Source organism: Rhamphochromis longiceps, linkage group LG4, assembly GCF_057381845.1.
Source record: "Rhamphochromis longiceps isolate RC_006_pf linkage group LG4, R_longiceps_female_GT1.1, whole genome shotgun sequence".
In the NCBI taxonomy this organism is placed as follows: Eukaryota; Metazoa; Chordata; class Actinopteri; order Cichliformes; family Cichlidae; genus Rhamphochromis; species Rhamphochromis longiceps.
In genome coordinates this window covers 10,021,119-10,048,709 of record NC_140560.1, presented here as the reverse complement: position 1 = coordinate 10,048,709, position 27,591 = coordinate 10,021,119, and the positions used below count along the sequence as shown (strand labels likewise).

The window sequence follows — 27,591 nt, the reverse complement described above, 5'->3', positions numbered from 1 at the left end:
AGGACAGGACGGATGGGACTTAACAGTGAGATGTTTATTTAGGATGGGTGAAAAACCAAACAAGAATACAAAACAAAAGGCAAAAGGAGACTCAGACTAACTAAACTGGGCAAAAGTAAACACTAGGAACACAGAACATGGAACCTGAAACATGGAGGGAGGTGAACTGACGTCCCGGCGAGGGACAAAGAGGAACTGACACAGTGAGGGTGATTAGGGAAAGCGGCGGCACGTGGGAACACAGGAGGGACAAATTAGGAATAACAAGACAGAGGAAACCAAACTGAACACAAACATGAGACGAGGGACTGCCAAAACAGGAAGTAGCACGCCCACCAAGGGGATAAAAAACATGGAAACACACGACAGACTGGGGGAGACAAAGGATGAAACACAGGGAGAAGAACGTGGAGAGCACAGAGTCAGGCTGTGAGAGACAGGGCGAGAGACATGACAGACGGGAGGGGACACCAAGCAACAAACCACAGACACCAGATCATGGGAGCGGGAACATAAACCCATAACCCTAAAGTAACCCTAAAGACCTCGAATAATATAGCAGGGAAATGACCAAACTCTACCATTTCTAGTCACAAGAACTAAACAAGAAAACCAACTTAATAAAATCACAAAATACATTTAACAAGATTCAAAAGGTCCAAAACACAGAACACAACAAATCGATCATTTCTTGAACTGAAACATCCAAAATGGAGAAACAAGTCTGGTCTTTTTTGCACGGTAACTGCCACAGTCTGAACCCCTGAGCAAGGCACAGAGATACATTTCACACCCAGATGCTGTCTACATCTCTTTGATGACTGCAGGATGTAAACATCAATGGCTCCGTCTCCGGTTGAGCTGCGAAACAGCCCAGCAGCACTTCTCAGTTTTCAAAGACAAAATTAAGGTTACTGCACCTTTCAAAATAAATCAGCACAATTGTGTGAAAGGTGTTACTTTTGTTACTTCAAACCCAAAGATAACAATCAGCCACGGCATGTTTCCCTTAAGCTTTACTAAGCATGTTTTGTCTATGACTTTGACGTTATGGTTATGCTGTTGAGATGGTTACATTTTTTTGAGACACGAGAGAGAAAGATTGAGGCAGATTTTAGCTTTAATACGTTTTATGTTTCCCACATACACAAAAGATTTCGCACACAGATAAATGCAGTTTTAACATCCAGCTGATTCACAACATAAATAGTGAAAACAAGTGTAAAAAGCTGACTGTTCAGACAGGCACACTGTGACCTCATCTTTGACCTCGCGTTCGCTCTGTACGGGCAAAAAAAATAACGTGGTTTCAGAGTGACTCGCTCGACCATGTTTAGGTTCTGTCAGATTCATATATGTGCCTCCACATGTGATGATTCGCTGCTGCTTTTGAAATGACTCTGCATCGAATGGTTGACAACACCACACAAGACAAAGAAGCTCCTTTTCACTTTGAGTCAAAACTCTTGACTCTTCGCTGCGATGAATAAGCGGCGCTGTATTCACTTTAGCATATACAGTATCAGTCTCTTACATTTCGGATGCACGGCAACGAGCCGTACTCGTGAGGAGAAATGCCCACACATGCACGCACACACACACACAAAGAGAGAGACAAGGCAGCTGCACACACAGAAGTTGTTGAAACCTCTGTCCCAGTTCTCCGTTCTCAGATTTGCAGGAGGAAATCCTGAGAAAGAGATAAAAGAATAACACTGTTCAGACCTATCGGGCATATCAAAGTTGAAATCTGCAGGTGCTCGACATAATGCTGATATATTTTCTGGAAACGACGGCGCTTCTAACCACAACAGTTTATTTTAAATGCACAGCTTTGACATTAGGTCTTTGCAGCCCAGCTGGAGTAAGACGTACAGTTCAACGGCACGGCGATAGATCCACACTTCTTTAAGTGAAACATAGTTAGAGTTTATAAGCTACCAAATGCCACTGTCGCTTTCACTTTAATGGTGGTTCAGTCATCACCCTAAAATAACAAGTGGTCTTATTAAAGTGGTGAAGTATATCCATGAAATTGTATTTTTGCACTAACAAGCTCATTCCCAAAAAGGTATCAGACAAATACTTGGGATTTCTCAGTATGGTTTGCAGTGTGTCCTCAAAAAAATTGAGGAAACTGGACAAGTCGAACGCAGCCACAGCCATCTGTAAAACACGGCGGAGGCTCTGTCGTGGCTGGAGGTGCATTTAAGCCAGATGTGTGGAGGATATTGTCAAAATTGATGGAATTATGGAATTTTCCTTAAATACAGCATCTCCATGCATGCAAGCGTTTCATTAAATTGCTGCACAATAAAAGAAATTAAGGCTGACCCAAATCCTCAGCACAGCAATGTAGGTTAACTGTTGATTCTAGATTGGCTGTAAATATGGATCAGTGTCTCTCTGTGTTAACCCTCCCTGGCAACCTGTTCAGAGTATACTCCTCCACATGACATGTTCCCCCAAAAGGCACCCTGTGAACCTCATAGTGATGACCAAGTTTTATAATTCCCCCTCAAACTAGAAAGTCGCACTGATAGTGAAATCAGAATATGTTCACAAAATGTAACAGTAATAAAATGTGTGCTTGACACAGTGTAACACATTTAATTCCCCTTTGAGTTACCTTCACCATCAGCTCTTACCTCACACTGAGCTCGAGGACTGATCAGACACTGAAGGCGGGTTCCAGATGTTTTGTTCTCCACGAGTCTGGTCTGTTAGATGATCTCTATAAGATGCTGGCCGCTCCGCTGTGGAATAATACAGAAAATATGCAGATAATAAGGTGTATCCTGTTTTCCATCTTTGAAATGAATTTGGGTTTACTGCTAAAACTGCTCTCTGTTCAAAGCACACGATGAAATTTAAGTTATGATAATTTGGAAGTTTCTAGCAGCGTGAATACATCCACAGATTGATATGCTTTAATTTCTGTGCCTTCAAACTGAAAATGTGAAATATGTAGGGATGGGTATCGTTTAGGTTTTATCCGATACCGGTGCCAAATCGGTACTTTTGAAACGGTGCCGGTGCTCAAACGGTGCTCAAACCGGTGCTTAAAGAATGGAGAACACAAAATTGGTCCAAAAACCTCTCATGTTCAGCTGGTTTTTGTAAAAAGATAACAATGTTAGCCTTTTCTGCAGCTATGGGGCATATATGGTATCACTCTCGGCTGGAAGCAGTGCTTAAACAATGGAAAAAACACAAACTTTATCCAAAAACCTCTCATGTTTAACTGTTTTCCACTTTTTCTTTGGTCATTTTAGCCTTTTTGGCCAGGGTGAAGGGAGTATCTGCCATCAAACAAGAAGACAGCCGCATGTAGCTATGATGATGTTTGCTAGTTCACCTTACATGCATTAATGTAATAACGTGGTTAGCCTACTCAACGTAAATTACACACGAACAACATTAAGCTACTCACGCAGAGAAGAACGGCTGCTGCTGCCATCATCATCCGTCATCATTTCTGCTACACTGGCAGGGCTAGGGGCCAGGACTCTATTCTTCGTGTTTTTGGGGGATGTTGCATAACAGGCAACCCACCCACAGTAGATGTGCTCGGTGTGAGGTCTCGCAGCAAGCTATGTCACTACCGGGAGTTTTCTTTACGATGGGAAAATGTTTTATTCTGTTTCTTTAAGTTCCCCAAGAAGTATGATAAATGTGTTTTTATGATAAATTTGTTAATACTTTTAGCTAAATTTTATATCCATAAATGTAAGTTTACTAACAAAACACCATATTTCTGTCATTATTTTAAGGATGTGGAAATGTACATACAATCAATATCAGACTCCACCAACAAAAAGGCTCTCAAAACAATTTATGTATGTGAATTTTTGCGTGTATTCTTATAATTGTTACCTTTTTCTTTTACCCCTGGCTTTGTGTGTTCATGTTCTGTTGTTTTGTATACTTCATCTGTTCGTATGTTGTATACTCATTGTTTGTTAAATAAAGTTTATTTAAAAAAAAAAAAAAAAAAAAAAGCTATGTCACTACCCGATCCGTACCGGAAACCCGATCGGTACCCCGCATGCGCAAATCTTACGTCACTTCCTCTCTTTGCCAACATTGCGACATTCAATATATTTGATTGATTTCCTGGTTTAAACCAAATGGAGCTTGTAAATCTAGAATAGACTATTGGCTAGGAAGTGACATCATTCTTAGCCACACTGTAAAAGTTGCGATGTCAAATGCACCTCTATCTGATCATTGCTTTATTGAACTGTGCTTAGAATCGGAAATTAGACAATCAAATAAAAGAACTTATTGGAAGTTCAATGCCAAACTTTTACAAAATGAAGACTACTGCAACATAGTCAAAAAAATTATAAAAGATATTATGGCTGATCATCTAATTGTAGGATATATCAATAAATGGGAATTCATTAAATTCAAAATTAGAGAATTTAGTATTCAATTCAGTAAAAACATAAGTCAAAAGCAAAGAGAATATGAATGTAAATTATTCCAAGAAATTACTTATTTCTGTAGTAAAGATGATCTAAATACCCAAGAAAGGAGTAAACTTATGGAGTTGCAAACTAAATTAGATCAGCTCTACCTAAATAAAGCAGAAGGAGCTTTTGTGCGTTCACGGGCCAAGTGGATTGAGGAGGGGGAAAGAAATTCTTCATATTTTTTTAATTTAGAAAAGAGCAGACAGAAAAGAAATTTTATATCTTCTCTGTTAATTGATGGCATTGAATGTGACGACCCTAAAATTTTGGAGAATGAAACTTATACATTCTATTCCAATTTATACTCCTCACAGTTCTCCCAAGCAGATTGTGATGTCTTTTTTGATCAAATAGATAATCTGATCCCTAAAATTGATGAATCATTTAAGGAATTATGTGAATCTGACTTCAGAATTGAAGAGTTAGATGCATCTGTTAAGAAAATGGCACTTAATAAATCCCCTGGTCCAGATGGGCTTACAGTTAATTTCTTCCAATTTTTTTGGGAAGACTTACGGGAAATTTTATTCAAAGCTATACTGGCCAGTATTGAAAAGGGAGAATTGATGTCTAGCATGAAACAAGGATTAATTACATTAATTCCTAAACCAAACAAAGATAAACGACAATTGGATAACTTAAGGCCCATAACTTTATTAAATACAGATTATAAAATTTTCTCTAGCTCAGTTGCAACAAGGCTCAAACAAGGGGTTTCAAGTATAATTAGTGAGACACAATCAGGGTTTTTGAAAGACAGGAACATTCATAATAATATCAGATTGGTTTTAGACTTACTGGACTACAATGATCTGATTAGTGATGACAGTTTTATTCTTTTCTTGGACTTTTATAAAGCTTTCGATTCAGTAGAACATCCTTTTATTTTAGAAACACTAACTCGATTTGGATTTGGGGATAAATTTAGGAAGATAATAGATATACTGTATAATGATATAAATAGCTCTGTGTCATTAGGCTATGGCACTGGTAAAAGATTTAGCGTCAAAAGAGGAATTAGGCAAGGGTGTGGACGCTCTCCGTTGTTGTTCATAATGGTTGTGGAGATGCTCGCAATTCTAATTAAAAACAGCAGCGTTGCCGGAATTGAGATTATGGACAATTCTTTAATAATTAGTCAACTTGCGGATGACACTACTCTTTTCTTAAAAAATGAACATCAGATTCCCCTGGTAAAACAAATAATCACTACATTCTCAAAAGCTTCAGGCTTAAAGTTAAATTTAAATAAATGTGAATTATTGGCATTAAAGGAGTGTAATTCACAATTACTGTACGATATAAAGGTGAAGAAGGAGGTAAAATATTTGGGCATCACAATTTCAAAAGATCACAAAGTCTTAGAAAAAGTAAATATTTTAGATAATGTTGACAAATGTAAGACAATCCTAAATAAGTGGTTACAAAGAGACATCACAATTTTTGGAAGAATATTATTAACCAAAATGGATAGTTTATCTAGATTTATATATCCAGCTTACTCTCTATCAATATCGAATAAAGTTATTAAAACAATTAATAGCTTGAATTTTAATTTTATTTGGAGGAATAAGTGCCATTATATATCTAAAGATGATTTGGTTAAACCATACATTGAAGGCGGTGGAAACGCAATTGATTTTGACATAATGAATGGTGTTTTGAAACTTAAATGGTTAAAATCCTTCCTAAATAATCCACACTCCATTTGGTTTTTTATACCAAGTAAGGTCTTTAACACACTAGGGGGTATCGACTTTCTCCTAAAGTGTGACTTTGAAATTACTAAGCTACCTGCTAAACTCTCTGAATTCCATAAACAGGTCCTTCTTTATTGGAAAATGTTATTTAAACATAATTTCACTCCACATAATAGCCCAATTTGGAACAATAGATATATACTGATGAACAGAAAATCTATTTTTATTCAAGATTGGTTATCAAAAGGTGTTTGGGCAATTGCCCATTTTGTAGATGAGGAAGGACATGTTCTAGGACATCAAGATTTTTGCCAAAAGTTTAATATCCAATGTTCTAAAAGTAAATTTAATCGGGTTATAAAATCCATTCCATTGTCACTTAAAAACATAGTTGTAAATGATATAATATATTCTGACATCTCCCCCAAGTTAAGGCAATTATATATAGATGGTATTCGATTTTGTGATGTTAAATGCAACAATAAGTTTCTTAGATCTTCATTAAGGAGTCTTTATTCTCCAAATTTACTTAGACGTAATTACATATTAAAAGATTTCCAAAGGGAAGAAATTGAAAAAATAAGAACTGATTATATCACCTTCCCTATCCCTCCTAAAGGGAAAGAAGTCCAATTTAAAATCTTGAATAAAATTTACCCGACAAATAGACTCCTTAGTGATAGATTCAAAATAGAAACGGGTAATTGTGTATTTTGTGAAACAGAAGAGGAGGATTTGGACCATCTATTCTTTTTGTGCAATTTTATACAAATATTTTGGTTGGATTTTCATACCTGGCTTTATTCCAGTGGGATTCAAATTACCCCATTTACCTTAAATATGATAATGTTTGGAGTGTTTTTGAAAGAAAAGAAAGCTAATTATGGTGTTAATGTGTTATTAATCTTGTGTAAGTATTTTATACATAAATGTCGCTTTTTTAAGATTAAACCAACACTGGCTCACTGGAAAAACGACCTAAACCTGTTGGTTAAATCTTTGACTTTAGTTAAAAAGAAAAAGGCTGCTTTTTTTGTTTCCTTTGTAGAAGATTTTGATTTAGTGAGTTAATAATCTGTTAATTTATGTGACCCCATCTTTATATTTTATTTTCACTATATATGAAAGTTGCTAATATGTAAGAAATGTTTATTCTCTGAATCTGTAATATATGGTGCATTTTGTTTGTATGTTTATATTACTAATAAAAGAAAAAAAAAACAAACCAACTTATAGTACGCACCGTACGTAGTACGCGTAGTGCGCGTACTTCAAGCGTGCAGACCCTGAATTGGGACACAGCCTAAGTACGCACGCAGGAGCTTTCTGATTGGTTCTCACCTCCGTCGCTCTATTGATGATGTCCTTCCTGTTCACCCTAAGAACACGTGTAGGGTGTACATTTTCGAGCTGAGGGGAATAACGGCAACAAAACATCGCCGTTCAGACACCTTCGTATTTTTTTTCTGTGGAAGGCTTTACCGAGTAAGAGGGCAACATGGGGAAGACACGGTACAAGGGGAAAAGCTCAATAAACCCCTCAACATCCAGCAGCAACCCCGATCGAGCCAAAGGTGCTGGTGGAAACAACATGAGGGACCGAGCCACTATCAAGCGGCTGAATATGTACAGACAAAAACAAAGATGTGATAGCCGTGGAAAAGTCGTCAAACCTTTACAGTACCAGTCCACAGTAGCTCCGGGAACTGTTGCCAGAGTTGAACCTAACATCAAATGGTTTGCAAATACCCGTGTGATCAAGCAGTCATCCCTCCAGAAATTCCAGGAGGAGATGGAGGCAGTAAAGAAGGATCCATATCGTGTGGTGATGAGACAAAGCAAATTGCCTATGTCCCTTTTGCACGATAGAGTCAAAGCCCATAACTCTAAGGTTCACATTCTAGACACGGAGGGTTTTGAGAACACTTTTGGACCTAAGGCTCAAAGGAAGAGGCCCAGTCTTGTTGTGGGCGATGTCAAGGACCTTGTAGAGCAAGCTGAGGCCTCAGCCCTAAGTTATAATGCAGAAAATGACAAAGACCTGGTTACCGAGGACACAGGGGTCCGGGCGGAAGCACGTGAGGAGATTTTCAAAAAGGGTCAGTCCAAGAGAATCTGGGGAGAACTTTACAAGGTGATTGACTCATCTGATGTCACCATCCAAGTGCTGGATGCCCGAGATCCTATGGGAACACGGTCTAAGAGCATTGAAACGTATCTAAAGAAAGAGAAATCCTGGAAACATCTGATCTTTGTTCTAAACAAGTGTGACCTTGTGCCCACCTGGGTCACGAAACGTTGGGTGGCTGTTCTGTCTCAAGAATATCCCACTTTGGCTTTCCACGCCAGCCTCACAAACTCATTTGGTAAGGGCTCTCTCATCCAGCTGCTCAGGCAGTTTGGCAAGCTCCACACAGACAAAAAACAAATAAGTGTGGGTTTCATCGGATATCCAAATGTTGGAAAAAGCTCGATCATCAACACTCTGAGGTCAAAGAAGGTTTGCAATGTTGCACCCCTCGCTGGAGAAACGAAGGTGTGGCAGTACATCACTTTGATGAGGCGCATCTTCCTCATTGACTGCCCTGGTGTTGTCTACCCCTCAGAAGACAGTGAATCTGATATTGTTTTGAAAGGAGTAGTTCAAGTGGAAAAGATCAAGAACCCAGAGGAGCACATCGGTGCAGTACTGGAGCGGGCCAAACCAGAATACATTCAGAAGACCTACCGCATCCCTACTTGGAACTGTGCTGATGACTTTCTTGAGAAACTGGCGTTTCGCACAGGGAAACTTTTGAAGGGCGGTGAGCCAGATCTCGCCACAGTCTCTAAAATGGTATTGAATGACTGGCAGAGAGGACGTATCCCCTTCTTTGTGAAACCCCCTGGACCTGAAGGGGATCAAGAGGATGAGAAGCCACTGCCAGTTGCAGGACCGTCGGAGGTAGTAGAGCATGTGCAGAAGGAACAACCAGACAATCCGGACGCCATCTCAGAGGAACGTGAGGAAGAACAGCAGAGACAGAAGGAACAGGTCCAGAAGATTCTGGCTAATGTCAGACAAAACGTTGGCAAAATCAGTGTGGCTCCAGAGTTCAGTGAGGAAGACTTAGTTCCCATGGACATGCCTGATCTGGACATGTCAGATTTTTCTGGCTCTGATGGTGAGGAAGATGAGGGCACAGAGGAAAACGAAGGCAAAGAGGAAGATGCGACAAGCGTTGAACCAGCTGATGAAGTGACTGACATCTCTGAGCCCACAACCTCTCAGACTGAAAAGACAAACGGCAGCAAGAGTTCACGGGAGGTCATACGTGAGCTGGATGTGAAAATCGCCAAGTACAAGCAGTTTCTGGACCGAGCCAAATCCAATCGCTTCTCTGCAATCCGGATACCTAAGGCGCTTTCTGACAAAGTGTTCACAGACATCAAGACTAAACAGTCAGCAGCGACTAAGCAAGCACAGAAGAAAGCTCCAAACCAGAGGGGTAAAAAGAGGAAAGCTGAGGAGGGTGAGGACCTGGCCCAGCCGAACAGACTCACGTCTAAACAGAGAAGAGCAATGGATCGTGCTCAGAGGACGAAGAAAGTTGGCGTACGTTATTATGAAACTCACAATGTGAAGAACAAGAACAAAAAAATCCCAGCATCAGGCACAGAAGGTCAAAATACCAAGAAATCGAAGCACTAGACTGGAGTTGAATAAAATAAAACACACATGTAAGAAATCTGTATCTAAATTAGCCTGAAGCTATTTTTATTGGGATAAAAAAAGGTTGGCAGAAGGTGGAACACTAAGGTGGTCTTAATCAACTTGATGCCTTATCTTCATGACTGTTGTAACTTTGTCCCCTCAGTGCAGAACTGTATTTGAATGACATTTCATTCATCATATACAAGTGTACTGCTCTCTTGACGTTCAAGAGCAATGTGCAGTAGTTGTTTGAAGTGTACTTGTTATGCCAGAACAATAAAACATTTGTAAATTAAAAAAAAAAAAAATAAAAAAATAAAAAAAAAAAAAAAATATATATATATATATATATATATATATATATATATATATATATATATATTTGATTGATACGGTTAGCGCCCAGTTAGCTCCTAGCATTTCTCAACAGCTCTGCCTCCTTTTCGACTGCCCGGGACATTTAAACAATGGATAATCCGTATGCAAAGAAATTCATGCTTTTCTCCTCAACAGAGAGCGTCCCCCGATTGAGCAACAGCGCCGTAAAATAAGAAGAATGGCGCCTAATTACAGAGTTAATAATGCAGACTTTGTAATATCTCACGTGTAGATTCATCAGCCAGATTAAGTGTTTACTGACAATTGACAGTGATAGCGCACATCATCATCACTATTCCAACAATCCTCTCCTCACAGACAAGCATAAACACACTCGACTATCGCTAAATCAGATTTAACACACGTTTGTAATGACGATAATTCAGTTTATAATAGGGTTTATTCGCTCGGTCAGCAGGTGGCGGTATCCTCGTACACTGGAGAGTAAACTGCTATTAAACGAACAGAAGAAGAAGAAAACATCTGCACATGCGCGGTATTGATCGGGTAGACCCGATTTGTAGAGAAGGATTTGTACGGTCAGACTTTACACATGCGCAGTAAGGATCGGAGAGTCCTGATCCGTAACTTTCTTTTTATTTTTCGTTTTTGTCTACATTGTACTGAAACGCTTCATTATTGCAAACATTTTAAGATATACTTGTTATTCTTAACATCTTAACTCTTACTCTGACCCATAACTATCGTAAAACGCTACGACCGGAAGTAGAAACCTTTCGCGCATGCGGGGTACCGATCGGGTTTCCGGTACGGATCGGGTGGTGACAAGCTATCAAATACGGCGCATTTCTGGGCTTTTAAAAAAAACGCTATGCGTCGCCAGGTATTTCATCGGATTTGAGGTGTTACCTCCTTTGACAGTATCACAGTATCAGCTTAAAGCACTTGTTGCAGGCTGCTGAGTTTGCATATTTTGCTGTGAAGTACAGCCAGACTTTTGACCGCTTCGCCTTGGGCATTTTTAATCTGTAGCTCTGCTCTAAAAGAAAGTACGTACCTGGACCCGCCTACTATCCTCGGAAACGTAAAACGATTGGCTAGAAGTGTATCACAGCTCAGGAAAAAAAAGCACCGAAATGTGCGCTGCTTTTCGGTCTGAACCGTTTATGTCAGAACCGGTGCACACCGGTACCCATCCCTAGAAATATGTGAGGTACACAAATGAACAATGCACGCACAATAAATATGTTTTAGATTCTGATCATCAGGAAATACAATGATAATTCTGTTACTGCTGATATCTGATATAAATAAGTGAAAAATAACTAAAGATATGATTTCCTGTGCTGCTGTTTCTTTCATAGACTTTTATAGAATAGTCTGGGAGCAGTTGGTGTATAAACCTGTATTTAAATGAAACTTGATAAGATGACAACATACAGAGAACGCACAAGCTGCCTTTGTTACCTGTATAATTATAGATGAACCACAACCCCCCCATCAGACCGACACCCATTACAAAGGCTGCAAAGACAAGTCCCATCACTGGTCCAGTCTCCACCACCCGGTCTAGAGTCAGAGGGTGATATATTTTAAAGACAAAGACAGTAACATCACCAAAATACAGTAAATGATACTCACTGCTGTGCTCTGGCTCTGGTCTGGCCGGCGGAGTGACGCTGAGTCTCTTGATTCTTTGGCCAGTAGGGTTCCTCATTTTAGGTGACAGTGAACTAATCGGGTGGGTGACCACCATGGGTCTGGAGAGGTTTCTGATCTCACACTGAAGTGGGAATACAGGAAAAGGTTTATGCTTTAGTTATACTGGCTTCACCTTCCAGTGCCATGATATCAGAGGAAAACGTAAGTGTTAAAAAGCATAAATCATAATAAAGTAATTTTAAAAAGAAACTAAACCGTTTCAGTTCTAAGGTTTTATATATCAGGGTATATTAAACATACTCTGGTCCTTGGCAGGTATGAAATTAGGTAAATATAACCTCAGAAGTACAAAACAAGACATGAACCTGTGTCATTATTTATTCAACAAAAATTAGAAAATTAAATGTTGAAGCTGTGTGAGTATATCCCATAATTCATTAGCTTCTGGAATCACCTTTTGAAGTCAATTCAATTATTTTTATATAGTGTCATATCAAAACAGTTGCCTCAAGGCAGTCTGGTATAATAATAATATGTTTTTTGTATTCTTACAAAGTTACTTCAGTTAATTGAGGTTTGCAGGCATTGATTTATGCACAGCTCTCTTAAGGCCCCATCACAGCATTTCAGCCAGGGTGAGGTCTGGATTTTGAGCGGGCAGTTGCAAAACCTTGATTTTTTTACTTTTTCAGCCACTCTGTAGTAGATTTGCAGCTGTGCTTGCAATCATTGTCTTGTTCCATGACCCAGTCTGGGTGAAGCTTTAGCTGTTGAACAGATGGCCTACTGTAGAACAATTTGGGATACAGAGGAGTTCATGGTTGACTCAGTAATTACAGAATGCTGGAAAACAAACCCAAATCATGAGGCATTTGGTATTCACCAAACACGGTGTTGTGCATTATAGCCAAACATCTCCACTTTGCTCCTGTCCTTCCAGAGGACAATTTTCCAGAAAATTTGTTCAGATACAAATTTTCAAATCCAAGTAATTCTGCCATGTTTGTATTCCAAACAGGTCACACCTATTCAGTCTTTTTCTAACTGTACTGCCGTGAACTGTAATATTTAACATGCTAACTGAGTCCTGCAGAGTCCGAGATGTAGATCCTGCGACTTTTGCAGTTTATCTAACTATAGGACCTGAGGAGGACCAGATTAATTCCCCTGATATACAAAACGATGTCCTGGTGTTTACCATGACTCTACTACAGAACTATTATATAAGGTTGCACATTCAAACGTGTTTTTAGCAAATATTTGGCTCTTTATTGTTTTAAATAAAGCTGACCTACTTTCTTACACAGCTTGGTGTGAAGGCTAACACGGTTCACTTTACCTACATTTTTTAAAATCTAAGACTAGGTATGCTAACTGGCTCCTGGCTTTAGGTTTCTCAGTGAGCTTTCAAACACATAATGGTTATCAATCTTCTCATCAAACGCTCCACAAGGAGCCTAACAGGCACTTTTTACAAATGACCAAGCTACAGTTTCCCTGCTCCATCTTAGTGCTTTTGACAAGATGATTTATTTGCTATTTCTTCTGGGGTTTTTTTACCTGATGCCCGGGTGATCTAGATAGAAGCAGAGGCATGCGTGGCCTGCCCTGACAGTCATTCTTTATAGTTTCCTTCATGGGTTCCCCTCTAGTTGTGTCAGAGACACAGAGGCGCAGGCTGCAGTGGAGGAACTGCATTGAGTCGTTATAAACTGGTCGTAGAATGAAGCTGAATCTTAAGGGCTGTATCTCCTCTCTCACACTCATGGTCCTCTTGTCTCTCCCTCCTCCACTTTCTGCTTTTTCACCTGTTTGATCAATTCTGCCATTTCCCAGGCCCTCTGTCTCTTCCGTTTCCTCTACTGCTTCAACGTTATCTTCAGTCTCCTCTTGCTCATGTTTTGACTTCGCACTGAAGGTCAGTGAGGGGTCAGAGGAACAGCCGTTACTTATCACAGTCCAGAAAGGCGATTTTTTGGGGTCTGAGAAAGAAGAGACTACACATGACTTCACTTCCACGACATCTGCGAGGGGTGCTTTAGCTGAAATCTGCAGCAGAAAAAAATGATGCAGAATATATCATAGTTATAATTAAGTAGCTTTCATGTTCATTAGATGTATTTAAAAAAGTAAGCTGTGAAGAAGTTAGTGTGACAGTTTACACCACAATATCAAATTGAAGCAGAGAAAACACATGAAAAAGACCTGGACATAGACACGCTGGTCAGCGGTGATGACACACGGACCAATCCGCCTCTGCTCGTAGCTGTCTGTGACAAAAAGCTCCAAAAGAAGAACAGGCCCAGATCTGTGTCTGGGTGTTGGGAAGTGGCTTAGGTCTGGGGTGGGCCACAAGCCCTCTGGCACCCAGGGGACCAGTTCTGTCTGCACAGTGTTTACATTCTCATTAGCAGCAGCACTGCTCGGAGGGCCAGGGACAGCAGAAAAACAGCTGAACTGAAAGAAAACAGCGCAAGGTTATGTATGAAAAATCTTGCATGAAAACTGTAAAATATAAGATGAATGTAAACAGACACACAGACGTCTCACACGTATGCCAAGTGGACCTTTGGACTTCTCAGTCTCATTGAGTGAAAGGATGGTCTGAGGTTTGTCCCTCCATAGTAACAGCTGGTCAAAAAGGACAAACAGAGAAATCAAACTCAGAGTCACTCTCAGTCTCCTTCTCCTGGGGCATATCTTTCCACTATGAAAATGAGTCTTTCAGGTGGTGTTTTCCACACAAAAATGATAAAATATACAAATAGTATCAATACCATCATAATGTATAAATTACATTCATCCTGTGGTGTGTAAGCTTAGTTTCATGCCCTCTGCTATTTTCTGTTTCTGTTCTAAATTTTTACTCTGATGAGGCACTAATGATTGGTCAGTATAGAAACCTGCTACTCTCATTACCTACTTTGACTTTACCAAGTCTCGAATGTTCCCAAACTTGCTGCAACTACATGACAAAAATCTAACTTTAGAAGTTTGTTCCAGCGTCTTTGGCTTTATTCCTTGATTAGACGTCTTTCAGAGAGAGTTGTAAAAAAAGTTGTTGAATAATTTGCAGATTAAAGTGACTATAACTAAGGACAGATCTACTGAATTTTCAAACATAGTTGCGCTAAAGAGTACATTGAAAATGTTGGGGGTGCAGGTACCCCAGACCCCTCTCTTCAGCTACACCCCTGCTTCAGTGATCTTGGGCCAACCCATTTGAGAAAACCTGACATCAAGATTTTCATGTTTACAACCTTTAGTCTTCTTCAAGGCCCATTTATTTTTCTGTGACTTTCATCAACGTAGCAAGAAGGTTATATGTGTCATGATCAAGAACGTAAAGTAGATGGAGGAAGCTGAGGGATGTTCTCCCACAGACTTCTACACAACCAAACTTTTCTGAAAACCAGAAGAACTGCCCCCTGCTGTCCATTAAAATTAATACAGGTTTAAGGTACATCCCTCTAATATTTGCAGTCTATGTTCTAAACGTTCTCATCTTTTCTGTCTAGCAAGGTTGTTAGAACAAATGCAAGGAAGAGGAATCCTGGAGAAGATTGTTCACACTCAGCTGATAGACTATCTAAATGATTTTCAAATTCCAGAAGCTCTTCAGTTCGGCTTTAAGCCGTTTCACAGCACAGAGACAGCTCTCATAAAGGTTAAACATGTCTTTCTTGTTTTGTTGGATATGACTGCTGATTTGACACAGTGCAACATGACCTGCTGATCTCTCGACTACAGCATTGTGTAGAAATTTCCGGCACTTTTGTGGATAAAATCATATCTCTCTAACAGGAGCTTTTGCGTTAAGTTGAGTTCGGCTTCATCCTCTGTGGCCCCTCTGCCATGGGGTGTAGCGTAGGGATCTATTCTTGGGCCACTAATGTTTTCATGTTTTCCTGCCACTCGGTGCGATCTTCCGAAAACAAAAAATTGAATTTCCAGGCCTGACTTGGAAACTGTCATCTATGCTTTTATAACCTCACGCTTGGATTACTGCAACTACCTTTTAATAGAGGTTGGCCAGGGCCCTCTGTCACTCCTGCAACTGGTGCAGAATGCTGTGGCATGGTTTTTAACTGGTAAAAGAACATTTGAGCACATTAATTTGCTTCTGGCCTCCTTAAACTGGCTTCCAATTGAATTTAGGATCTATTTTAAGATCCTTTTACTGGTTTTTAATTTGTTTTTACTCATTTTTAATTAATTTTTATTAGCTGGCCTTTGACTTAGTGGGTAACTGACAAGTTATTTTATTGTTATTTATTTTTTGTATTTATTATTCTTATTGTATTTTTTATATTTCTGCTGTACAGCAGGGCCATGTGTTGTTTTTAAAGTATGGTATGCTAACGAAGAGACACGAGGACGGATGAGCTGAAGCTCGCTCACCTGCTTCATCAGCTTTTCAGCCTTCCTGCCCGAATTCAAATTGGCCCAGATTGCCTCTTCACCTGCATTAACCCGCAGTCTGCCTGACTATCTCCAGCCAAGTCAGCCTCACCAGCTCCAGCGTCATCATTACCTCTACAGTAATAAATGTGGTTCAGCTTGTGGGTTCAGCATTTGGACATAATTTGAGTTCACTGCTTCAGCACAGTGGCCTTAAGCCTGTGTTGTTTGTCTGTTTTTCAATCATGTTTCCATCCAGCCTCCCACCTCTGAGGGGACATTTGCTCTCACTTAATTTGCCTCTGCGCAAACACCCATTTTAGGCTTGACCTCAGCAGTGTTCTGGTCACAATGACCTGGGTCGCAAGTCTTACCAGGACAACTTCCACTTAACACAAATTCAAGTGGCTGTTATGCACCACATGCCTTTTTTTCCTGTACCATGAGTAAAGGACATTTGTTTTTGTTTTGAACGCAGACGCTTTCCTAACTGTGTTCTGAACGTTTTCCTGTTTGTCCTGTTTCCTCCCTTCAGATTTCTTTATTTCTTTATTTTCTGACAGCTTGTTTTGAATTACATCCACAGCGATGCAGATTTTTTTCGAAGACAAGATCTGTATCATTCTTTCCCTCGTGTGACAGAAGATATAGAGAGGAAAGTTAGGGTTCAAGTAACAAACAAAGACAGAAAATTCTCCAAAGTTTCAATGTTTTGTTGTTGTTGAAATGTCTTATCTCACCATGTTTTTGTACTGCACCCCTCTAGGCTCTCCCAGGAGCAGGCCTTCTGTCCCACAGGAAATGACTGGGAACACTAAAAGGAAATGGCTCCCATTGGACTCAGCCTGGCAAGTCAGGTCACGCAGAGTCACGGCAGCCACCGGGACAGACAAGTTCTGAAAGAGAGCACTGATGTGAGGCACTACAGAATATCACAGTGTGAACAGCTGCTTTAGGTTTGTCGCTGCTTCTAATTTAGATTTTAAAAAAGTTAAGACCTGCAGAATGCTTCTGTCCACCGTCACGCTGAGGCGTCCGCCCTCACAGTTCACTGTGAAACCCTCCCGGCCTTCTCCTGCTCTGCTCCCACCATTCAGCCACTGCCTCAACCTGCGCTCCTCTGCCTCAGGAGGCCTTGCAACCAGTGGATTCGTCACTGCAAACTTACCTGTGATACAGAGAGGAGATCAAGAGATACAACCATTCACTCAAACATCAAAATCCTTCATTCAGCTGTAAATACTATATGGAATAAATACTATGAGTAAATACTATGGAATAATTTAAACGAAAAAAGACCAAACAAATGATATATACTTTCTTTTGAGTGAAAAAACGAAATTCAAATGTTCAGTTTATACAGCCCATTCTCACTCCTGAGGTGTAACATCCTGACGATTTGTCACGTCCTGCGGCGTTCCTGAGGAACGCGAAAGTTGACCTTCTGCGTTCTTATGCTACGGTTATGGGTGAAATCCAGTAGAATTACGGTCCCGCGGTACTACATGTTCCAGCCATCCCTAACCTTAACCAGCACTTTAATGGTGTTAAATAGTGTTTGCCAAAGCGATTTAAGCAAAATGAACGAACATGTGTAGATTGATTCCAAAAGGTTCTCATGTTTCCTCATTTTTTCCGATCTTGTCATTAAGGGATGTGTTGGGTGCCCGGAAGCGTAACATGTTGACGATTTGTCACGTAGCGTAAAATATTACGCTTTGGAAGTGAGAACGTGTTGGTTCAGACACAGAAGAGTCCCGACCTGCTTCTCCCTCAGCCAGCCGGATCACAAAGTGATTGGCCAGGTCGGCCTCAGTGTATGAGGTCACCGTGGTGAAGCCACTCTCACGGGCCCAAAGGAGAAGGTCCGAGATGCTAGACAGGTCAGGGTCGAGTGTGCTGGCCACTGTTAGGCCAGGCTCAGGTGGGTAGGGTGGAGACACGCTGTTGGAGGACTGTGTAGACAGCAAGATGAAGCATAATACAAGTAAAGATCAAGTAGAGTCAAGGACACTGTGGCACAGAGCAATACAATAAAGTATTTTAGACTATGGCCAGTAACGCTAGGACCAGTTCTTTTTGGATTTGGTCACAATGAGAATGATTTGTAGCCTTAGATTCCTGTTAGCTGTGTGTTAAAAAAACAAAACAAATTCCACCACGATGGTGATGTAAATGGCAGCTGATGCCCTTACATGAACAGAGATGCGACCCTGGACGCCATGAGCAGTAATGGCCCAGTTGACGGGCACAGAGCTGCTGAGAATCAACACAATCTTGTGCGCTCTTGAGTCGGCCACTGGAGGCACAAGCGATACAGTCACCTCTACCTGCATGGAGCTGAAGAAGAGTGGACAGAGAAAACAACGTTTAACCCAAACGGCATCATCTGGGGCCAAATAATTGAAGTAGTACAGAAAAAAAAAACCCTGCAGTTCCTTGAATCACCACAGGGGGCGACTCTAGAGTTGTTCTATGTCAAATTATCCAACTTTAAACTAGTTTCAGTACCCTTCATAACTACTCTATGATGGGTGAATGTATTTTAAACTGAGCTTTTTATACTGAATTAAGCCTTAAGCTTTATATTATTAGGGGCGTTTCAGGGGGGTTAGGGGGGTTATGACCCCCCCCCCCCCAATAATCAGACCCAACCAATATAAGCCCCCCAATAAAATTATGAATTATCTTGCATAAATAGGCTGTTGATTTTCTTTACTCATTTCAGGTATTACCAGCAAATTAGTTGCATGTTTAATCATCTCGGAATTTGTGTTTGTGCTGTTGGTGAATTATCTGATAATAATATTAAGGCTTACTTTGTGGTTCATTGTACTAATATACTGTACACTCTGAAGTGTTTTTCTTCTTTGTTAACCAATGTGCAGGTATGTGTAGCAGTGTAATGCAGCCTCATAACCAGGCTTGATAAAGATACCTGACAAATAGAGGTGGGTTTAGAAATTGATTTCCCCGATTCAAATAGATTTTAGCGTGAGTAAAGCAATATCGCTTCATGAAATCCTGAATCGATTTTTAAATATGAATGTATTTTTCCAGAAACACCAGAATCTCAGCTTAAAGCCCACAAAACAATTTCAGCGACCACCAAACAGCTAAAACGAGAGCAGAAACGGATTCTGCAAAAAGACGTAAACACAAAGCACGGATCGTTCAACCGACATCTCACAGATTCTGATGCTGCAGGTTTTGTCGCTGAACCAGCAGCAAAAGATCAAAACTACGCTTCACGTTTGATAAACATCGTCACTAATTCCCTCTTACTTTTGCTGTTTTGCTTCCACTACGATAAAATCCCACTTCCTGCACAGCTTTCTCTCCCTCAGTGTACTTCAAGAACCGTTTCCCATCTCAAATCTCGGTTTTCTGCATTATTCGCTTCCTTATTATGCACCAGTCTACTGTTTTGTTCAGCGCTGTTGCACATTGCTTTTTCTTTTATCTTAAAAATAACCTCCGACAAGAAAGCCTAATTTCTGATGTTCATACCAAAGAAACTTAAACTTTTACAAAATATGCCAAATTGCAAAACGCTTAGCTGTGTCTCTAATAAAACCTCTGTAACTTTGCTCAGCCTACATCAGGTAATTTTCATATCTTGATTCACGGTTTTCTTCATCTTTTAATTTTCTGCAGAATATTTTTAAGGCGGTTATCTGCCATAAAAAGCCAGGCCAGGAAAATCTGCATCATGTTTTTCTGTATTTTATCCTCCGTTACTTTTACACGATGCTTACATCTCTGATGAAGTCTCACAAGTATCAGCTTTCTTTTTATACATAGATATAAAAATGTGGATATGTACTGATAAATGATCAGAATTATAATATGAATTATAATCATAATATTACAGAATAATACAGAATTATAATATTATAATATGTCTGAGTCAAAATTGAATCAAATTGGGACCTTGTGAATGAGAATTGAATTAGTTGTAGAAATCAGTGACGATATCCACCCCTACTGACAAATATCATCATTTCTGCCTAGAAAAAGCAAGATGGAAAAACCCAAAATGCTAAAATAAAAAATAAGATAAGATAAGATAAGATAAGATAGAACTTTATTAATCCCTCGGGTGGGTTCCTCTGGGAAATTCGACTTTTTTTTTTTTTTTTTTAATGGCAAACAGTGAAACAGAAAACATTGGCTACCATCATTTATATACAGGCTTTGTGGCTGTAAATAGATTCTAATTTCTGCTTTTGCCAGGACATCAAGTGGTTGCTTGTTCTCACCCACAGAGGCCTGAGCCTGATGAATGGAGCTTGATTACGTGGACCTCAGGGCTAGCTCCACCTACATTCAAGTGGGCACAACCGTGCACTTCCTGTGGCTGCAAGTCAGAGGTCATGTAGTTGCGAGAGATGAACATGGACTGCAGCTGACACACAGCAGGCAGGTTTGGATCTGTAATATGGAGACAAAGTAAGAGAAAGTTTAGAAATGGAAGCTGACCTAATGCAAAAGTCTGGTAGAAGCAAGAGGGGAAATGACTCATCTGACTCATAAGCCATCAGATGCTTGCAGATGTTTGGATTCATCATTTGTTTATTTTACCGTAAACTATTTTTCATTTGTGGATATTTTTGTGTATAAAAACTGCAAAGCTTAAATACAAAATCACCACTAAATTCGATTTTTGAGCACAGGAATGTGGATTTGGTGGCTCACCCTCTCCCAGTTGAAGGTAGACTCGATTGCCATGTGATGAGTGTGTCAGAGAGGACAGGTTGCCATGATGCTTCAGAACCCAGCGATGCAGCGCACGGGGACGAAAAGGCAATGAATGCACCGTCTGGACGTGCAAACGCAGGGCGCTGGACTGTACGCTGGCGTTTGAGGACACCTAGCAGTTGAAGGCAAATTTATAATGAATGAAACTGCAGAGTGCACTCAATCAAAACTGCTCTTCTGCACAATGACTGACCTGCACCAGGACCTGGAGGTTGGAGGGCAGTCTCTCGGCCTCCAACCACCAGGTAACTGGGACTTTGGAGATGAGCACTAGGTGGACAACCCTCATAGGAGAAGGAGACAGAGACAGAGGCTTCATCAGCACTGTCACCTATAGGGAGGAGAGGAAAAGGCAGTCCGCTGTACGTTCAGCACTTTAAAGGATAAATGTACTTCAGACAGTTAGGGTAGCTCCAAAGCTAACTACATGTAGCAAACTTAACTTAAAATACACCAAACACATTTACAGCACTTGTACAAATAAAAATGTAACAAATAGAATGAAATAAAACTTATTTGTTAGTCTTGTATTTGTGTGCCTGTGTAAGCAGCTAGAGCAATTAAATACATTTCAGCATTTTTGGTTGGGAAGCTAACGCTACTTAAAATGTTTGGTAGCACTTTATAATATGACCCACAACTAACAGTGTAATTATATGTACCTACAAAGGCTTCCCAGCAGATACAGTAGAATAAAGGGGTAGAAATTCAAATTTTCACAAGAGAGAAGAAATAATTCTATTGTAAGAGTCGAGGTTTCCTCACTTTACAGCGTAAGTGTAGCTTGTTTATCCACTAAATTACCCAGAAGTCACACGTCTTACAACTACTTACAGTATATTTATTTCTTTCCTCTCAGATCATCTCACGCTGTGTTTTTTTTAACATGGCAGTCAGTTGACTACACTCTCGTGGACTCTGCAGTCACAGATCTCGATCCAAAAGATCACCCTTGGGATGTGGTGGAATCAGTGATGCAACTGTGTCGTCTCAATATGGATCAACATCTCTGCAACCCCCTGTTACAGCTACAGCTATGCCTCAAGGAAGAAAGGTAGTTATAAAGGCAATGGTGGTTCCAACACAGTTGTAGCAAGATGTACCTAATAAAAGGGGGAGGGAGTATACATCTCCAGTGTCACAGTGTACTAAGCCTGTAATCTTTTGCACAAATAATCGTCTGTTCACCATCGTGTTTGACATTTCAGTTACATTTTTATCATAATTAGTCATTCTAGACTTACAGGAGGTTTCATGGAACTTTGACCCTCTTCCTTCCCCCAACAAGTCACAGAGGTTTCTTCCTGTTAAAAGGGAGTTTTTCCTTCCCACTGTCATTAAGTATTTCCTCAAAAGGGGGTCATCTGATTGTTGGTTTTCTCTGTATTTTTGTAGGGTCATTAGCTTCCCATACAAAGAGCCGACTGTAAATGTAATTTCACACAATATAAATAAAACTATCATCATCAATCATCAGTGAGAGTTTGCACCATATTTAAAGAAATTCACTCAAGACTGTTGTGACTTTTATTATAAAGAAATGTCCACAAGATCATGCTGAGACTTACTATTATTTATTTATTTTGATGTTTTCCCATAAAATCTGCCTTTTTATAACAGAATCAGCTCAGTGGTGCTACAGTGAAATTCTGTAGGTAATGTCTTTGTGATATAAAGGGAATTAAATGGATTTAAAAAGCTTATTTGAGATAGTTGAGATGTTTAAAGCTAAACATTATCATCACATTTTAAAGGAAAGCATTTGGCAAAGAAACCTTGTTGTTCATGCGTGCTTCTGCTCTTAGTTTACAATCAATGAGACTGATTGATCAGCAAGTGACTGGAATCACATTTTCCAGCTTTCTTATGGCCTATTTGAGTCAAAACTTTAAAGCTAAAACCCGGACTCAAATAAAAGCCCCCCTGCTCCTGAAGCCGGGGTCCTTGGTTTTTGCTAAGTAATCGTTAGCCGGCTACCTTGTTTTCTGGGCTGTTGGTCACTCTTCTTAATGCAATGACATGAGTCTCCTTGTTTCCGCGTTCTCTAGCAGCACAGCCGGGGCCTGCCTCGAACCTTTCCAGCAGACCCTGAACAGGGTGTCGAGCACCCACTGGACCAGCCACTGAGCAGTGCAGCTCTCCACTCTGAGCTGGAGAGGAACAGTGCATGCATCACTACAAAATGTGTTAAACCTGAAATATATATGCACAGGAAGTACATTCATATCTGCTGCAGCAGCGTGATCACTGTGTAAAATAACAAATAACATGAGACATGAGTGCTTCCCCATGCAGGCCTCGCTGAGTTTCATTGTGAAACATTGTGTTTCTTCTCCTCCTTTCTCTCCCTCTAATGTGTGGGTGATACAATACTCTGATGTTTCTACATTTGCTCAAATCCCCGCCTGGGGGTGGGTGGGAACTTGTCCAAGAAAAAAACTATGTAGCAACTTTCACTTTCATTCTGACACTTCAAGTAAAGACCTTTGACTTGGGCACAGGAAATACCACATTTACAATTCGCTATGTCTTCACGACACAATCCTCATTGTTGCTGGTCTAGAAGATAAATACATCTCTTGCTGTGTCTCCTGCTGGGTGTCGTTGGACTTACCTTCTGGGTGCTCCAAGAGGAAAGAGAGAAGGAATAAAGTCCATCCAAGTCCAGACAGCGAAGGCATCATGACAACTGCTTCACCAGACTGACCGAATGCTTTTTTAGTGTAACACCTTAAAAACACAATCAAACATGCAGTTTATGTGTGATTTCTAACTCAGAGTTATCTCAGTATGCCTGTTTTTCGCCAGAGCAGAAAAGCTTCAGATAAGTTTGAAGAAGAAGAAAGTGTGTACATTATTGTACTTTATTGAGCCCCGTGGGGAAATTGCTCTCTGCATTTAACCCATTCACTCAGTGAAGCAGTGGGCAGCCATTGGGCACCCGGGGAGCAGTGTGTAGGGACGGTACCTTGCTCAGGGGTACCTCAGGGTAGCTGTTAAGGGGAATCGAACCCCCGACCTTCCGATCATGGGGCAACCACTCTACCTACTGAGCTATCCCTGCCCCCCTTGATTAGTAATGATCAAAATAGGGACTGTTGGTTGAAAAAAACAAGCAACCTTGATATACTCCCCCTGGACACATTATTAGAGACATCTGTTCAAATGGCCATTAATGTAAATATCTCATCAGCCAATCACATGGCAACAACTCACATTTAAGCATGTAGACATTGTCTGAGCTTCAGACCAGGGGAGAAACCTGACTGATGTAACATTGACATGGTCGTTGGTGCCAGACAGTGTGGTTTGAGTATTTCAAAAACTGATATTTTGCTTGGATTTCCCCAAACAATGATCTCTAGGATTTATGTAGAATGGTTCGAGAAAGAGACAGCGGCAGCTCTCAGGGAGAAAATGCCTCACTGATGTCAGAGATCAGAGGAGAATAGCTAGAATGTTTCGAGCTGAAGACGACAATAACTCAACGACCACGCTTTACAATCAAGGCATGAGTAATAGCATCTCTGAATGCACAACTCTCTCCCACATAAACAGGACCTCATCTGTACCCTTAATGATGAGTTTTGATACCTTAGTAAATATAAACAAAGATGTTGTTTGATGAACATTAGAATAGTTAATGTGTTTTTCCAAGTTTAGGTGCATCAGCAGAGACCACCCTCAATAATTTCTGATGCAAGCGCAGTCTATAACAGAAACTGCCCGGGTCAGAAAAGAGATTCAAGCGTCACTCTTAGTAGGCTTTCAAGGATAAAGAGTTAATGTACCCATCAGCTGATGGGGATAACACACCATCAAGTAACATCATGGATGTGCAGCAGCTGTTTGTTGCTATCACATTAATATGGGTCCAAAACTGCTGGCAGAAAACTGCTGAATAGAAAGGTGTACCTAATAAAGTGTCAGTTTAAAAAAAATAAACATTTAATAGCAATAATTAACAACCAATCAACCAAACATGTTCCTCTGGGAAAGAGTTTTACAAAATGAACTGTCACAATAAAAAAGTCTTTTAAATAATATAAAAAAACTTTCGTCAAATGTATTAAATCAAAGCTTTTATCAAACCATCCTGACTTAAGTGCACTGACCTCTGATTTACTCTTCTCAGCTTGTTTTTTCTTTTTGCTCGCAGAAATGCGCTGACATGGAGCAGAACGTGCTTGAGCATCAGTCTGATCCATGCATGGTCCACGAATTTACTGAGAACCAGTCCATACTGCTCAGGAAATCATGCAAAACATCCTGAGCAGAACAAACACGCGCTCTGCAGTCTGTGTGAGAGCTGCTAACTTGATTCATGCTTTAAGATAGTGAAACATGGAGACTGGTGTTCTCATAAATGTATTTTTGTTGCTGCTGTTAAATTCCAAGAAAGTTCCGGACAGATAAGTCGTGCTAGTCGAGTCTTCAGGAAATTGCAGGATTCCTAAAAACTCTCTCCCCTCCAGCGGTCTGCGCTCTTGGGGTGAATACAGTCACTCACCTGCGGCTCCTCGAAGGTACAGGCTGACTGCTGGTCCAGCTGTTTGCTTCAGACTTCACTGTATTCACAACTCTGCGCACACCCCTCTCATTTCCTAAACACACTATCACACACCCTCAACATGTCAAACAGACCAAATACAGAATAAGAATAAGGAAAAAAAGCGCAACTGTGCGGGCCATCGGGCATCTTTAGCCCGCTGAGGTGCGTCTTGTAAGCAATAGATTTCTCCGGGTGAAATTCATTTTACACATGGAGTAATGCCGAAGGGGAGGGGGTGTCGGGGGGTGGGCAGCTGTAAAGAAGGGGCAATGGGAGGGACTGCGGGATGGTGTGACAGAGTGGAGAGAGAAACGGCGAGGAGAGGAATAAAAGGCTCTGGAGACGTCTCCAAACGTAGATGGTAACAGGAAGGAGGAGTAGAGGGAGAGAAGGAGGGAAAGAGGAGGGAAAGAGGAGGACCAGGGTGGACCTCAGAAGTTTGACTGGCAGGGGAAATGTGAGGGTGATAACGGGAGGCGGGGTGGAGGGTGGTGGGGTATTTAAAAAACAAAAACCCAGACACACACAAACACACACATTAACTGGTGTGTCTTCTTATCTGAACCTCTGAAACACCTTTCTAAAGAAAACATGATAGCAAACCAGTGAAAGCCCACAGCAGCTTCTCCCCAATAAGCAGCCTGTCAGAGCTTCATCATCTATTTTATGTGTGGGTGGGAGGGGCTTGTAAGATCTTGTTTTTTCTTGGCTTTCAAAGTGGAAAGAAGTGATAACAGTGAGCATACATTGTCGAGGTTGTGATTTTGCTCACCTGAAGACCATAAGAACTGCGTTCACAGAGTTTTTAGCTCCATCTTTGGTCTCCCCACTCTCACTGCTGAGCCTGCTCGCTGTCCAGTGTGGTGTTGAATAGGCAGTATAAAGGCTTTTTGCCTTCTGGCCAAAAATTTTACTATGGGAAAGGGAGTCTGCACCAAAGCTGTAGAGTTGTGAGCACAACAACTAAATAAGGAGATAATTCTGCTATAAATTTCAGAAAAGCCAAAGAAATCAGGCGTGATTTCATGTTGTTATGGACGTGTAGACAGTCCAAATACCAAAGTTTTGCATGAGACAAAAATCTTAAACTGTGCTTTAACAAATGGGCATATCTTCTGAAATGTGAAGCCGACATGGATGTGCCTGAAACCTAATGTCTTTCTAATGGTCAGCAGGGGAGACTCAGCTGGCTGCATGATGAAAACACAAAACCTCAGCTCCCTCTCTCTTAAAGCTTTCCTGATGAGTCGTGGAGGAAAATCAAATATCACCTCATGATGTAGAGTTTCAAAAAACCCAAACAGATTACTGCAGATCGTGCATTTCTCTGACTTTTACAGTGTCTACATCCTTCTTTTTATATACAGCCCATTAAATAAACCTGAAATGAATCAGGGGGCTGTACCCAATCAAAATACAAAGATTCTCATCATATCATTGTAGATGTCACAGTAACAAGATTTACAGTATTAAAAGACTTGTCTAGTTTCCTCAGATTTTTTAAGAACAGACTGCACACCATGCCGACCTCTTTGTAAATCACCTTGTTGGTGCAAAAATCCTATTTTATGTCTGTCAAAGTGTTTTATCTTAGAGTCAACTAAATAAATGGGAACAAACTGTGGTTTAGTGACAGGCTGCAAGTAAATAAAGTGCAATTTTTAAACATGATCTGTGTCTGTGTACTTTAATTGCATAATAGTTCCCTTAAAGCACCAATAACGATACCAGCTGGGACCCTGAGTAACTCAGACATGTTTAGTCATCCTTTTACATTTTACCTGTTTTTTGTTTTTTTTTTTCCATCTAGGCCTTAGTGAGCAGGGATAATTGATCCACTCCCCAAATCCAAAATGCTGTGGGGTCAGTGCGACACAAGAAAGAAATTACACGCACATCTGTGTGCTGCTCTCCTGCAAATCACCTTTCAATTAAAGCAATCACAGAAACTCCGGATACATCTGCGCCATCGCTCAGTCAAAACTCTTTGGACTGGTCTTTCAG

General features: G+C 40.5%; 1 protein-coding gene and 1 pseudogene across 3 annotated transcripts; one reads left to right on the top strand and one right to left on the bottom strand.

Moving 5' to 3' along the window:
• Positions 1–25,883, bottom strand: engl (endoglin, like). Of its 3 annotated transcripts, none has more exons than XM_085403178.1 (17): positions 25,546–25,883; positions 23,650–23,765; positions 23,013–23,185; positions 21,229–21,366; positions 20,973–21,147; positions 20,537–20,708; positions 18,470–18,614; positions 18,037–18,229; positions 17,273–17,442; positions 17,015–17,170; positions 14,424–14,504; positions 14,079–14,330; positions 13,434–13,922; positions 11,853–11,994; positions 11,679–11,780; positions 2,649–2,756; positions 1–1,690 (listed from the first exon to the last, which is right to left on the bottom strand). In XM_085403178.1, exons 2-16 carry the CDS (start codon positions 23,717–23,719, stop codon positions 2,650–2,652), a joined length of 2,565 nt encoding a protein of 854 aa, XP_085259304.1. In that variant the 5' UTR covers positions 23,720–23,765; positions 25,546–25,883; the 3' UTR covers positions 1–1,690; position 2,649. The 3 variants fall into 3 exon arrangements, with proteins under 3 accessions (XP_085259304.1, XP_085259306.1, XP_085259305.1); XM_085403180.1 differs by lacking the exon at positions 25,546–25,883 and adding an exon at positions 25,151–25,504; XM_085403179.1 differs by lacking the exon at positions 11,679–11,780.
• Positions 7,533–10,173, top strand: LOC146671019 (nucleolar GTP-binding protein 2 pseudogene; annotated as a pseudogene).
• Positions 25,884–27,591: the final 1,708 nt, after the last annotated feature.

What these genes read in the sequence shown, in the direction of transcription:
- engl (XM_085403180.1), bottom strand. Translation starts at nt 25,230, where the DNA reads ATGCTCAAGCACGTTCTGCTCCATGTCAGCGCATTTCTGCGAGCAAAA. An exon ending in ACCTCCAGGTCCTGGTGCAG is followed by an intron (nt 21,148 to 21,228) that starts GTCAGTCATTGT and finishes TTCAACTGCTAG; the next exon opens with GTGTCCTCAAACGCCAGCGT. An exon ending in GCTGGCTGAGGGAGAAGCAG is followed by an intron (nt 17,443 to 18,036) that starts GTCGGGACTCTT and finishes TCTGTATCACAG; the next exon opens with GTAAGTTTGCAGTGACGAAT.